Genomic DNA, 15,094 nt, shown 5'->3' on the forward strand with positions numbered 1-15,094 from the left:
AGAAACTAAGGCAGAGGTGTCAAACTCATTTTGGTTAATGGGTCACTTAGCCAAATACAAATACATTATTAGGACTGAACAGATAATGTGTTCTAAACAAATACAGACACAGATATGAATAGAAAGTGCACTTTTTTTTTTTAGAAAGCTTGCCAGAATTCTCCTGGGATCCCGCAGAATGAAACAAAAAAGGTTTGTAGTTTCATGTGGTGTTGAAAGGTGCTGAGTATTTATTTACCCCAGATCCTCCACAGAAAACCAAATGTCAAGCTCTCCCCAGCTGAAAAATCCAGCGTACTTAATAAGTGTGTATATTTAGCCATTTTAGTAAATGCTAACTTTATTTAAAGGAGCAATTAATGTTAATGTAAAGTGATATAACAAAAGAAAGCTGTAATGAGTTAGTAATTGGTAGTGTGAGTAATATACTGCCCATATAAGTGTGTATGTGCTGTTATAAGAGTTAATGACAACTAATCAACAATCACACAGCAAGCATGTCAAGTTTCATCAGGGGGCTTTATTTATACAGTTTTAACTCTTAGAGGAATTTTACTCATCACTACATTAGGGTCAGGGGGCAGGGTGGCTTAGCACATTTGCCCCTCCGCGGTTGGGCGTTCGATTCCTGTCTCTTCCCTGTGTGCGTGGAGTTTGCATGTTCTCCCCATGCTTCAGGGGTTTCCTCCAGGTACGCCAGTTTTCTCCCCCAGTCCAAAGACATATGTTGTAAGCTGATTGGCATCTCTAAATTGTCTGGAATGTGTGTGTTATTGTGCCCTGCAATGAGTTGGCACCGTGTCCAAGGTGTCCCCTGCCTTGTGCCCAAGTGCCCTGGGAGATGCTCCAGGCTCCCTGCGACCCTGTGTAGGATACACAGTACAGAGAATGGATAGATGGACGGACTTCAGTATGGTCATTATGCTTTAAACTATCATGATATCATAACTTCCTATACTTCCTATATTTTTCTCAATGTTTTTGTCTATTAAATTGGTCAATCATCAAGTGGATTGTTCAGTATATTCACTGAAAATACTTTATGGAATTAATTGACAGTGGAATGTCTCAGATATTAGAGACCTGGATAGTAAAGATGAGTAGGTAGAGCCGTTAGCTTCAGAAAAACAGATAAATGTAATATGTAATATAAATATATAATATATAAATATGAAATATGTTATGTCACATTCATGTATATAATATTGAATATTACTGTATAACAAAATCTGTTATATATCTATAGAGAAGAAATGACTGGTGTGGGATATTTTTTTTAAACTACACTTCTGTAGTCATACTGTATACAGTATTTTTCCATCACTGGAACATGTTGTTTGAAGGTTAGTGCTACTTAATGTTCAATTCCGCTTTCTTTCACAAGGGGGCGCAAGAATACCAGTTAAACAAAGCAGCTTCCCTGTAATCAGGTAGTAATGTTCTCTACTGTCTGCTTCTCTTATAGATCCATCAACTACATTAAATTAAATTCACTCAGGAAGTCATGAATGTACTTGTATTTCCATTTGTAATATATAATTCAGTTTATTCACTAAAAAAACCCATATTATGTAAGTTATATCCATTTTCTATGAAACTGAAGTGTTGTCAAGTGTTATAGGCTACCTGTGAAGAAGCGTTGTTTATAATAACGTCTGATAGCATTTCTATTAGGCTATATACAATTAAAAAAAAGAAGAATACTGATTTAAATACGTGGCCCATGTGCAGTTACGTTAAATATTTACAGTCAAATACTTTTTAAAAATGTGAAATTCTCGTGTATATAAACTAAATCACGTTTTCCGTCAAGACACTGCAGACAAAGAGGCGGCTACCCCAGTCGCATCTTTGGCTCCGCCCTCTACAGCTCTAAGTCCTCTGCTATTGGCTGAAGCCTGCTCTCCTCCCGCTCTCTATTGGTTTGCTACTTTGTCACCCAGTGTAGGTCCATTTTTCCGCAGGGAATGCTGTAGCGTACAGCTCATAACAGGACAGTTGATGCATTAATAGCGGGAATATTTTGGGAATTGATGAACCACGATTGGAGCGTATGAAGGTGAGTAGAATGAGCTGCCTCACATTGTTAAAAGTGTGTGAGTTGTGATGTGCGGACACAATGAGGATAAAGACAGGCAGAACCGATAAGGCATGTGCCATTCCTGAGAATAGTAAATAATAATGATGTTACCTACAGCTTGCAGTTTAAAGCACAGTCAGTCTATAAGGTTTATCTCGGTTTACATGCATGCTGAAGTAGCACTGTGTTTGTATGATAACCCGGGAAAGTTACTATTTAACGTAGATTCATACTACCGTACTGAATAGTATAGTATTTGTTATTTCTGACATACTGTTTAACATGGTGGTATGCGCTCTTGAACGCACCCTTGATGTCTTGTATTCACTACTGTCTATGCAGACCTGCTGCCAGGAAGCCCTGTGTGATGTGATATTTTTAGGCTGATAAATGTGAAATGCTTAAGGTGCTTAATAGGATTTTGGATCTTGAGTATGGGATCTTGAGTATAAGTTTATAGTTTATTGTAAATAGGTGTGTACAGTAGCTATGTATTGACTCTATTAAAGGCATACAATTTAAAAGGACACATTGCAAATGATAGTTACTTTTAATTAGAAGTAATTAACATCTTCAAAACATTGACAGCTTCTGCCATGCACGCCAAGCTGTAGGTAAACCTTTGCTTCCTGCTTTTCATTAGTCTTTGAAGAAACGTGACTTTAGTCTGGTCTGATTAGGTGTGCTGATGGCCCACTGTCATGTTCTCTCAAGTGCAAAAATGTAGTCAGTCCCGTTAGAGCACTTTCAGTCTCGCTGTGTTATGACATCCGTGTCATACACAGTCATCGTCAACGTTACATCTTTTATTTTAACAGTTTTTCATACCGAGAGCTCTGTGATTGAGGGGGTGAGGCCATCCTTACACCCATTAAGACCATTACCCTTGATTTTATGTGCCATGATAGGATGTGGAAAGGCTACTATCGAACCATTAGAGGTCAGATTGTTACAATATGGTGTTTTGTGCATTGCAGTTGTAGAGAATAAAACATGTATTGGAGGTGTCATCTATTATTCACTCATCATTCATCTTCAGTGACCGCTTTATCCTGGTCATGGTTGTAGTGGATCCTGAGTCTATCCTAGGAACACTGGTTGCGAGCCAGGAATACACCTTGGATGGGACGCCAGTCCATCACATGACACCAAAGCACCCACGCGTTCACACACTCATTTATACCTGGGGCAGTTTAGCGTAGAGAATCCACCTATCGGCATGTTTCTAGGAGATGGGAGGAAACCGGAGCATCCAGAGGAAACCCAAGTAGATACAGGAAGAACATGCGAAACTCTACACAGACATTAACCCAAGCATAGAAAAAAGTCAAGTCAAAAGTCAAATCAGGTTAATAAGCAGGTGCTTCATGGCTGTTTGTTATACTCTAGAATCAAGTTTTGTTAATATTTGATGCGTCTATGAGGAGGTAAATTCCTAAGATTCCTGTAACCCATATACTGTTTTACACAAACACACCCATGCACACACCCTGTGTGTTGGATCTCACTGACCCCATTTCATGTCTTTGTATGGATTATGTTCTAATAAGATTTTAACCACATGTATTTATACAGATTCAGACAGAAAAGACAGAGTCAGACACATTCAAATCTGATCATTTTGTTTATTTATAATTAATAATAATAATAATAATAATAATAATAATAAATTCTAATTTATTATATATATTTATAAATAAGACGGTTGCTGGAACAAAACGTGCCATTTTTTACATTTTGCTAACATTTTTAAATGTTCTAGCTTCGGGATTCATGGAGCATGTGCGTCACCTATTAGGAGGGATGTTGGTTGTGAACTGTGTTGTGTAGAGGCAGATGTATTCACACCTGTGTACCGTGGCTAAAAAGCATCTCAGCCCTCCGGAAGTAGGTTAAGCTATTAGATTTAAATGTGTGACAATGTGCATTTTCACTTTTATTTTTATGTGCATAATCTCCATCTGAATAGAATCCTGATGCTTAGTCAACATCCTGTTGGTGAATATGAAGCATTTTCAATCTCTAATCAGGAAAATGATTCATGTTCTCACTGCCTGGCTTTACAGGAATATCTCAGTAGATAGAGTAGAAGTAGAGAAAATTAGCTTGTGGTTTGTGGTTTGATGTAACATCCTTTGGCTTGTGCATACCTCCTCACAGAGGTCATTAATAGCACTTTTATTTTAGTTTATCATTTCCAGGGTAGACAGGGGATTAACAGAGAATTTAGATTTAGAGGACAAGGCTGATGTGGTAGACTAGTAGACAAATTCAGCCGGTTTCTTTGAGTTTTATAGCGTCTCTGAATAGCTCTCACATGGCTAAGCATCGGCAGGAAAAGCGGAACCCTTCCGTGCTGATGGCACGATGTTGAGGGACGTGGTTCATTCAATAATAATTATTCTGTGCAGCAGGCGGGTGACACTACTGGTGTACACAGAGTATGGCGGTAATTAGCTTCATATGCCCTGCGATTGTATCACCTCGACTCACAGCATCACCAAACAAGCAATTAAACCCTGTTGGGTGATGAAATAATTTCAAAAATCTTTCTACAAATATGACCCCAAACATCCAGCTGGATATTTGAATCATGACTAATGCCTGGTCGAATGAGTGGTTTGAATAGGTCATTGTGAAGATAAGGCCTGTATTATTACATAAACGTAACACATTAAAATGTAGCCTACAATTAGGGGTAGGAAATATGTAAGGAATAAAACATGATGTGGTGACTGACTAGTTATCCAATAGCAGCACATCCCAAACTGTTTTATACTTTTTATTCCTTTCATAGTTACTTTTAATATTGTGGAACGTCCACAGTTCCTGTTATCACTTCTGTTATAGCAGCTATAAACAGTTGTTCCCTCGCCAGCCTCTCTTTTTTTCTCTCACTTGACATTGATAAGAGTAAAAATGCCACTTGTCTTGTCTAAAGTTATGGCTTTACTTCTGACCGTTACAAAGCGCTGACACCGGAGACTCTTTTCAAAAATGAGTATCATAAATAAATCAAAAATGCTTTTTCAAAAATTCTCCTCACAGAAAGCTCCATCTTATCAGCAATAATACACTTTTTAATCTGTTTATATGGAGCACATTAATATATACTCATTGAGCACTTTATTAGGAACTCTATACTAATACTGGGTAGAGCCTCTCTTTGCTCTCAGAACAGCCTCAGATCTTTGTGGCATGCATTCCACAAGATGTTGGAACATTCCTATGAGGTTCAGGTCCATGTTGACATGATTGCATCTTGCAATCCCTGCAGATTTCTCAGGTGCACTTTCATGCTGTTCTACCACATCACTAGGTTGTTTTATTGGATTCAGATCCAGTGACTGGGAAGGCACTGCACTCATTGTCATGTTCAAGAAACCAATTTGAGACGTTTGCTTTGTGACATGGTGCATTATCATACTGGAAGTAGCCATTAGAAGATGGGTAAACTGTGGCCATGAAGGGAAGCACATGGTCAGCAACAATATTCAAATAGACTGTGGCATTCAGTGATGATTTATTGGTATTAACGTGCACAAAGTGTGCCAAGAAAACATTCCCCACACCATTACACCACCTCCACCAGCCTGGATTGTTGACACAAGGCAGGTTGGGTCCATGGATTCATGCTGTTTGCTCCAGATTCTGACCCTACCATCTGTGTGCCTCAGCAGAAATCAAGATTCATCAGACCAGGCTACGTTTTTCCTGTCTTCAGCTGTCTAGTTTTGGTGAGCCTGTGCCCACTGCAGCCTCAGCTTTCTGTTCTTGGCTGACAAAGTGAAAGTGGAACCTGACATGGTCTTCTGCTATTGTAGCCTATCCACCTCAAGGTTTGACATGTTCATCACTGAGATCACATTTTTCCCCATTCTGATGATTGATGAGAACATTACCCGAAGCTGCTGGCCTGTATCTGCATGATTTTATGCATTGCACTGCTGCCACATGATTGGCTGATTAGATAATTGCCAGGGACCTTGGAACTGTGATGTAACTGTGATGCTACCCACTGCACAATGTGCCACCATCATGAAATTATATTTTTGCCAGATTGTCTATCTGTAATTGCAGTACGGAGCAAGAGGAGCATTTTTATTCCTCTGTTGTAACATGGTACAGCAGAGCAGCTTGGTTTTGACTGATCGCCTGGCTTTGTGGCATTTTTTCAGCACCTCAACGGTTTTGCCCTCAGGGAGGAACTGCTTTTTTTTTAGCACGTACAGTGAAGTTTTTAGGAATGCCATCACTTCTTTCTCAGGCTTTTTCTAGCTTATTTACAGCATCTAAAAATGCTTCATATGCATCATAGGATTTTTTTTGGCGTAGACACCCCAGTCTTTAAATAGTCATTGAATAAGATGTTTGAAAAGGAGTGGGAAGGTTCTGAATTTTGTGTGTGTGTGTGTGTGTGTGTGTGCGAGAGAGAGAGACTGTAGTGGTAATGTGGAAGTAATGATCTGTTGTGGTCAGTGGTTTGATCAGGAAATGGAAAGCAGTTCTCAGTCTGAGTGTTGCAGTTAAATTCTTTGGCGTCTTTTTATTCATATACACGTCCGCCTGGAAAGCACTGAGATTTTCTCTGTGTGCATTTCTCGAATAATTTTGTACCAGTGGTTATACCACAAATCGCCGCTATGGCTATCAGAGTTGTTGGGCAATGATGTCATTTTAGTAAACATAATATTCAAAAGCAAACAAAAATGCAATAAAAGAAAGAAAGAGCTGTGATTTTCATTACTACTTTCGGTAACTATGGTTTTATTGTAAATAGTTTGTCATGTCAGAGTGACTAATCCTTTGAGCTGGCTTTGTTTGCTTATAGATATGATCAGGGCTGCCTCACACACACTCACGCCCCTGACTGTTTTCACACACAGGCTTATTCTAAGGGTACTTTCACATCTATTTGCTGAGGCTGAATCAGAGCGGAATGGATATTTTTGGTTCGTTTGGTATTTGAATATGTACTCGTAAAACTCTTCCATTCATTGGTCAGAAAAACACTGGCTCCTTTGCCAGGTGCATGTAGAAATCACAAAAATCACCTGAGCACCAAGAATATGGAGATGGCACTAAATATGTATTTACATAATTATATAAATAACTAGTTTAAAATGTTCTGTGTATCATATCCAGTGTTTATTTTCTGTTTTTGAAATATCCAGAGCACACAGCATTGCTACAGCTCTGTCCTGGGAAGTTTGTGCCACACAGGTCAGTTTAGCAACTCACAACGACAAAAAAATGAAAGATAGTTCTCTCTGCAGAACCAAGTTTAGGGGGTGGAGCTGGACCTGATCCAACTCCTCCTATAAACCTAACCCTAACCCCTAACCTTACCACAAGACGTACTGTACAACACTGAACAAAACACACTGAGTTGTCTCCACCACATGGACATTTGATTCAATTCCACCTAGGTGGGAGGACCTGGATCGAGTCCGACTCCGCCCCCTAGATTTGTGGTTCTTCAGTGAGGGGTAATTGAAAGAAAATAAATGTTTGGTTCACTTCCATCAGTCGAGCAGTTGAACCATGTTAGACCAAGACCACCTCACAGTCAGACCAGTTCCAAGTGACCTCTAACGTGGGTTGATTGTTTGGTTAAACAAGTGAACCAAATGTTTATTTTTGATTGCGGTCTGCACCCACATGTGATTGCTGTTGTCATGTCTCCAAACGAGCCATATTGTGCAGGAAATCACATCAGCATTCAATTCAAAGGGACTAAACACTGCACTTGTGAAAGCACCCTAAGAACGAAACTTGTGGATTCACAGAACCGGATTCCAGCATAAGTATATTTACGAGTGCTGTGAACTCAGACTATGCAACATGAACAACTTTTAAATTATGTCTTTTAAGCGACCAGTCTGGCAGGGTAATTGAACAGAACATGAAAAATATTTCGGAACCTTTCTGTCTTGTTAACTTGTCTAGAGAGTTATGTCTTTTTGTCTATGGAATTCACCAGAATACCAAAAAAGCCTTGGAAAAATGGTCTGTTTGAAAATAAAATAAACTCACACACATGGTGAGCGTGTGTGTGTGTGTGTTAATAGAATCTGGAGATGATATCATCATACAGTGGAAACTCTGGAGAGTTTTGTACTGTCCCTGTATATCTGAGTCAACATGACTCATTATTAGTGAGGAAAACTGCGAGGCGTACTGGAAAGAATCCAGATGTTATCATTACATCGAGTGTTTGTTTAGGCTGACCGGTGTAGCAGCGATGATGCAAGGCAGAGTCAGGAGTCGAGACTCATAAAGGCTGTGGATTCAGTTTTAAGGGCGTGAGTAAGTGCTATGTACAAGGCAAAAAGTTTACCTGACATTCAGAGCCAGACGAGTTTAAAATATTTTGATTTCTCATGTAGTTCTGTAGAGGTTTTGTGGCTCTGATGCTTGTCTTGGTCGTGATGTCACGCAAAGGCCATGTGTGAGATTGGTGTGTGTGTGAGCATAGGGATTTGTTCCGACAGGCTGAGGCCATCACCGCTTATTCCACTCCTCTGTGTTTTTCTAAGCCGCAGTAAGGTCACATGGTCATTTGGAGCCATTATAAATGCACAGCTGTAGAACTGTAAAAAGCCAAGAGAAGTACCATTTGGAGCATGAACTCTCTGTGTCTCATAATAAGCATTTCGAGCTGGTAAATGAGCAGCTTTCGAGTCAGGGAAGTCTTATGGGCAGATCTGTCCTCTGTGATTGTCTGCTCCACTAGGTTTAAAAAAAAAGAACAAAACAAAAACAAAAATGAGCTCAGCATTAATCTGACCAGTGCAGGGTCAACACTGTGGTTACAGGATACACACTTTCCATCAACAACCGAGAAGCTTTTAATGTTGGTGTCCATACACATCACATGCAAAGCAAAGTCAGCTTGTGTGTGTGTGTGTGTGTCTGTGTTGTGTGTGTGTGTGTGTTTGTGTGTGTAGTTGGGCTGTAGCAGATACCCATGCTTGACATAATATTAATGGTTTCCCATAGCCAAGCCACAAAACCAGCTTGTGTGTGTGTGTGTGTCTGGGCATGTTTTTATATTTTTATGAGGATAGGAACATCTGACGGTTTTGACCTTGTAAGGACATTTGACTGGTCCCCATAAGGAAAACTACTATTTACCAAAACTGCAGCTTTTATTAAAAAAAATACCTTTTTCCAAATGGTATGTGTATGTGATTGTTTTTTTTTTTTTTTTTTGTTATATATATTTTTTTTAGTCCAAATTTTGACCAATCCCGCCCGTTCACACAGTTTGTGTTTAGTATCATGGTACGTACGATCTCTCTGTAAAGACAGATCATGGAGACATTTTAAACATTCGTGATCTAATTTAAAATGTCTCCATGACCTGTCTTTACAGAGCGATCGTGCGTACCATGATACTAAACACAAACTGTGTGAACGGGTGGGATTGGTCAAAATGTTTCCATTTTAGGTGTTTTCATTTAACTCACAGTTTTTTGTGTTGTTTTTGTTTGAAATAACATATCGCCCACCACTAATTTGAATATTGCTTACATTAGCGCTACATGAAGTATAGTATGTGTGCATAGCAGGCAGAAATAACATGGAGATTCAGTGAGGCATTTATTTTGTGTGTGTTGCAGCCCAGCAGAATGGATGTTGAGACTCTGAGTAAAGCAGAGCTGCTAATGCTGCTGAGCATATTGGAGGGAGAGCTGGAGGCTCAGGACCTTGTCATCCACACTCTCAGGGTAAGGACTGCAAACACACACATGCACACACCCAAGAGATAAACAAATGCATTGAAACCTCACCTGCGACAAACATGCAGGCATCCAGATGCTGACAGCAGTTGTAAGTCTGCTAGTGATTACTAGAGTTTTTGAGTTTGATGAATTTTCTATAATAGCAGCTCGATCACACAATCACGGCTGCATGGTTTATATTAATGCACTCATTCTAATACGTTATTGTTTCTGTAGAAAGAACTCATACAGGCACACACTCGTATGGTGGACTCTCCAAATAAAATAAATCTGTAATATTTGATATGCTGAATTGCTGATTTGTAATATTTGATTTTAAAAAATACATCTGTAAATGTTGTTATGTAATTGCTTTTTGTAAGAAAATGTTTATATAGCATTTTTAGAAGGAGTCTCCAGTGTCAGTGCTTTGTAACTCAGAGGTTTTCTGTCATGGGAAAGTCTTCAGGATGAAGGGCTTTGCAGTTTCCTGAAAAACATGATAAGCTGCATGAGAAAAAAGAGAGGCTGGTGAGAGAAGAAATGTTTATAGCTGCTATAGAATAAGGTATAACAGGAACCTGGATGTTGCTCATGGATGGTCCACAACATTAAACATAAGTAGAAATGGATTAAAAAGTATAATGTGTCATTTTTTTAATAAATAAAAATGGTTAGCTTTGACTTTTTTTGTGGTATAAGAGGAATACAACATATTATTAGAAAATAATCAGCTTTGGGGTCATGCCGCATCACACCACCCCATGGATGGTTATTTTCCTTACTTATTGCATTCTCCTAGTGTGGCAGCTCTGTGCTGGTTCAGTAGTAAAACTTGAGAACTATTTATGCAACTTAACCATCTGCGAGAACATTAAATAGTTATATAGTGTAGTACAGATCACTATGATCACCGAACTACGTCTGGAAATAGAAGGAAACATGCTTTGTGAGTGTGTCACTCAGGAAATAAGCAGAGCGGAGAACAATAGCAAGCAGTGCTATTCCTGTAAATGACACACTCACTCAGTGTAGGAAATCAGCTTCAGCATTGCTCAGAATGTGTTGAGAGCACTGTAGCAGGCGGCCAGCACCTTTACAGCCATGTGTGTTAGCTCATAGCTCTTATACACACACTCAGTGACACATTGTGTCAAAACAAAGCTTGATTTCTGAAAGCTGGAGCTGCTGATCTGTATTTTGCACCAAACAATTTTTCACACAAAGCAGTGACTGGTTAACACTTCTTTTTTTGTTCTCATATGCATAATGCATATGCCTTTTGTCATTTTCAGAATTTTTTTTTTCTTTTGTCTCAATTTGTCTATGAGCAATTGAGCCTGGAGGTTTTTGCATTACATTAATTCTCCACATTTCCATTTCATTTGATGTTTCATCATGCACAGAATTTAAATCACAGCTGCTTAATAGACCAGACAAACCAGGCAGATTTGGGAACTCTGTGCTGTAATGCACACGAAGGACTTGTGTGCATGTAAGTGTGTGTGTTTAAGACCGTTTGTACATGGTACAGTGGGAGGGTGAAGGCAGCAATAATGACAGAGCAGGATACATGGAGATCAGAGCGGGCCTCATTAGGGTTTTAACCCTGAACCCCCCCCCCCCCCCCCCCCCCCCTCTTCCCAACCTGTTTTACGGCTGCCTGCTTATCAAAGCAGAGGGCATGCTGGGATTCCGGCAACCCCCATGAGCATGCTCAGGAAAGAAGACCCCAGTATTGCAGTTCTAAACAATGCAGGTCTATTACATATCAGTCAAAGGTTGGACTGTACTGATATTGATGTGCCTGTATGAGTGTGTAGTGAAGAAAGGCATACAAATTATAAGCTCTTTCTGTGATGCAAAAGTGTATTAACAAGTATGTCTTTACAGAATAGTCTTTACAGAATGACACCAGTAATGGCTTCCAGACAAACAACAGAAAGACAAAACATGTTCAAAACAAAACAAAAGTATAGACAAAAAATACCATAACAGAACATGCAAGTACTTCCTCTTTCCAGGGTGTTTTTACAAGCCCATTGTATTGCTTGCAAGATATTTACTATTAAACAGTATTAAATAAGTGAAAACAAATCTCAAGGTCTAGAAAAGCTACTGTCCTCGCCTTGGCGTTCTCATTTTGAGGTCTTTACTCACGTAACATAGAAGATTAGCAGGACAATATGACAGGAGCTGCATGGTGGACTGGATCAGGTACAAGTATAAAAGGAGGAGAACTGGAAGGTGGAGCAGAGTGTTTTAGAGGATGAATTACCTAAATAGAAACAAAACAGCACAATAGACATGCAGATGCACAACCAAGTGAAACAGGTCCTACACACAATCAAGGGTGATCTAATGCAGAAGCTCTAGATTTTTTTGTTTAAGGCCCCCTTTGTGGATAGTATGTGTCAAAATATCTGTTACGGTACAGTGGGAATCAGTATGGCCCCAAAACACCTTTAGCTTTGAGCAGTTGGAGGACATACCTTCTGCATTAGAACTAACAGGCAAAGAGGCCACACCTCTGTCACTGTGACTAACAAGCATAGAGACCACACCTTCTTCACCGGGATCAGACGAAGATGCCAAGCCCTCTTTCACTTGCATTAACAGACATGACGGACACACCTTTTTCCACTGGGACTAACAGACTTGAAGGCCACAACATCTTCACTAGAACTAACAGGCATGAAAGCCACACCAAACTCACAAGGACTCACAGTCATAGAGGCCACACCTAGGACTAACAGGAACAATGATCAGACCTTCTGCACTAGGACTAACAGGCACAGTGACCATATCTTTGTCACTGGGACTGACAGGCATAAAGGCCGCACCTCTGTCACTGGGACTAACAGGGACAGAGGCCAAGCCTGGGACTAACAGAGATAAAGGCCACAACTTCTTAACTACAACTAATAGGTGTGAAAGCCACACCAAAGTAACAAGGACTCACAGGCATAGAGGCCACACGTCTGTCACTAGGACTAACAAGAACAGAGGTCAGACCTTCTTCACTAGGACTAACAAGCACAGAGGCCATATCTCTGTCACTGGGACTGACAGGCAAAAGGCCACGCCTCCAACATTGGAAATAACAGGCATAGAGGCCATATCTCTTTGACACTGAGACTGAGAGGCATAAAGGCCTTTCCTGTGTCACTGGGACTAACAGGTTTACCATCCGTACCTCTGTCACTAGAACTAACAGGCATACAGGCCACACCTCGATCACTAGGACTCACAGGCATAGAGGCCATACCACTGTCACTGGGATGAACAGGCATAGAGACCATTCATCCGTCAGTAGGACTGACAGGCATAGAGGCCATTCCTCTGTCAGTGGGACTGACAGGCATAGAGGCCATTCCTCTGTCAGTGGGACTGACAGGCATAGAGGCCATGCACCTGTCACTGGGACGGATAGGCACAGAGGCCATATCTCTGTCACTGGGACTAAAAGGTATCTCTGTCACTAGGATGAACAGTCATAGACGCCATACCTGCGTCACACCACCTGAAGACACTAGAAGTGTCTTATATTGCATACATAGTTTCAGTTTCCATTTTATTAGGTACATTTACCTTGTAACCACACTCATTGGCCACTTTATGAGGTAAAGATAACATTTAATTTATGTGCACAGTTAGTGACTAGCACATCTGTTGCATTGTGGGACGGCATAGTAACAAATTGTGCATTGTAACAAACTGGCTATAGCCTCTAGTTGTATTCGTGGTTGTGTGGTGGTTTAGGAAAACCCATAGGAGGTCACTGTGGCTGAATTCTGGCAAACAGACAAAAAAGGTGAAATTGGGTTTTCCTGCCTATAACATACTTTGGCACTTCTGCTTTAAGACACCAGAGACATATTTCCTCAAATGAAGTGGAAATATTTTTTGTTCAGTGTTTAGCTTTCTGGAAAGGTCATGCTTAAGAAGCTAGTTTAACAAAAACATCCATAAAAACCTTAAGATATCTAAAACTTTTCTAGCTAAGTATGATTTCCTTGCACAGAGAATGTCATGTTTTGATCAAGATGTTGTATAGTTAGAAATGGATATATGGCCTAATTAGTTCCCTTTTCACATTTGGGGTAACCAGACTTTACCTGTGGTTGAGATACATTCAAAATAGAAACATATTTCAAAATGTTAAAGTTTCACCATGTGAAAGGTTTTCACAATCTGCCACACTTACAGTAGATGTACCTGATAAAATAATCAATGTGTGTATTTACAAGGTAGATGGCAACTGAAGAATGTATACTATGCAGTGACAAATTCATATAGAAGTGATAAGGCTGAAATCATACATGATACAAAAATTATTAAAATTATTAAAAATCATTGTTATTGTTCATCTCCTTTTTTGTGTTACAGTGTACTGTCACAGTGAAAAGCTACTTGCTTATTTTAAGGCCCATTTAGAGAGGAAATACTATCCCAGGAAGAGTTCACATTTCGTTCTAGAAAGCCTCACAGCATGCAGGCAGGTCCACCATTGAAGACATGTTTCTGCCCAGAAATATGAGTTGAGAGAGATGTGTGACTGATGTGTGAAAACGAGCATGCAGGAAAGGACGCTCACATGCATCTCTTCTGTAATCTGAGTATGTGACATGGCTAGTAATGACAAAATGATTAACTACACTTGTTCCAACACTTGAATGTTCACACACACACACTCACAGGTTGTGATTATTGCTACGGTGACAGTGGTTATTAGTTTTTTTTTGTTTTTTTCATCAGGCAGCTAAGTAAGTGCTTGGCAGTGGCACTACTGAAACACTGGGCCTGTGTGTTGAGTTTATTATCAATGAGAGTGGAGGGAGTTGCCTTTAGGCCCCCAGTCACAATGCACTACTGCTGTTTCCCTGACACACACACACACATGCTCACACACATGCACACAATCCTTTATTAGTGCAGGCTGTGTTATTCACTGGGGTTTTCTCTCTGCCTGGAGGCTGTACTTTTCTTTTAAGCCCTGCTTTTACCACCCTGCTGGAGGAAGCAGTGCATTTGTGTGTATGTGAGAGTTAGATTACTGTGTTTTATTGTCTGACTAAGGTCTAAAAGGCCACTTCTCACAGTAGAGACATTCAGAAACTCTGAAAGCTCTGGAGACTTCCAGCCCCTGATGGAGCTCTGGATGTGTGTGTGTATGTGTATGTGTGCGAGCATGTAATAGTGTCTGTGTCCACTGGTCTCACACTGGATCTGTCCTCTCCTCTGTTTCCTGTTAGGCACAGTTTCCTGCCCTCCCAGTGTGCCATTC

At 40.1% G+C, this 15,094-nt stretch overlaps 1 protein-coding gene across 1 annotated transcript in view; it reads left to right on the forward strand.

The window, feature by feature from the left end:
- The first annotated feature begins 1,914 nt into the window (after positions 1 to 1,914).
- Positions 1,915 to 15,094, forward strand: part of cttnbp2nlb (CTTNBP2 N-terminal like b) — a 35,344-nt gene continuing 22,164 nt past the window's right edge. Inside the window, exons 1-2 of the mRNA XM_026922828.3 lie at positions 1,915 to 2,059; positions 9,706 to 9,813. Coding sequence (XP_026778629.1) covers positions 2,054 to 2,059; positions 9,706 to 9,813 — 114 coding nt within the window. The 5' untranslated portion in view covers positions 1,915 to 2,053. The remainder of the gene's footprint in view (positions 2,060 to 9,705; positions 9,814 to 15,094) is intronic.

This window comes from Pangasianodon hypophthalmus, chromosome 8 (assembly GCF_027358585.1).
Source record: "Pangasianodon hypophthalmus isolate fPanHyp1 chromosome 8, fPanHyp1.pri, whole genome shotgun sequence".
NCBI lineage: Eukaryota > Metazoa > Chordata > Actinopteri > Siluriformes > Pangasiidae > Pangasianodon > Pangasianodon hypophthalmus.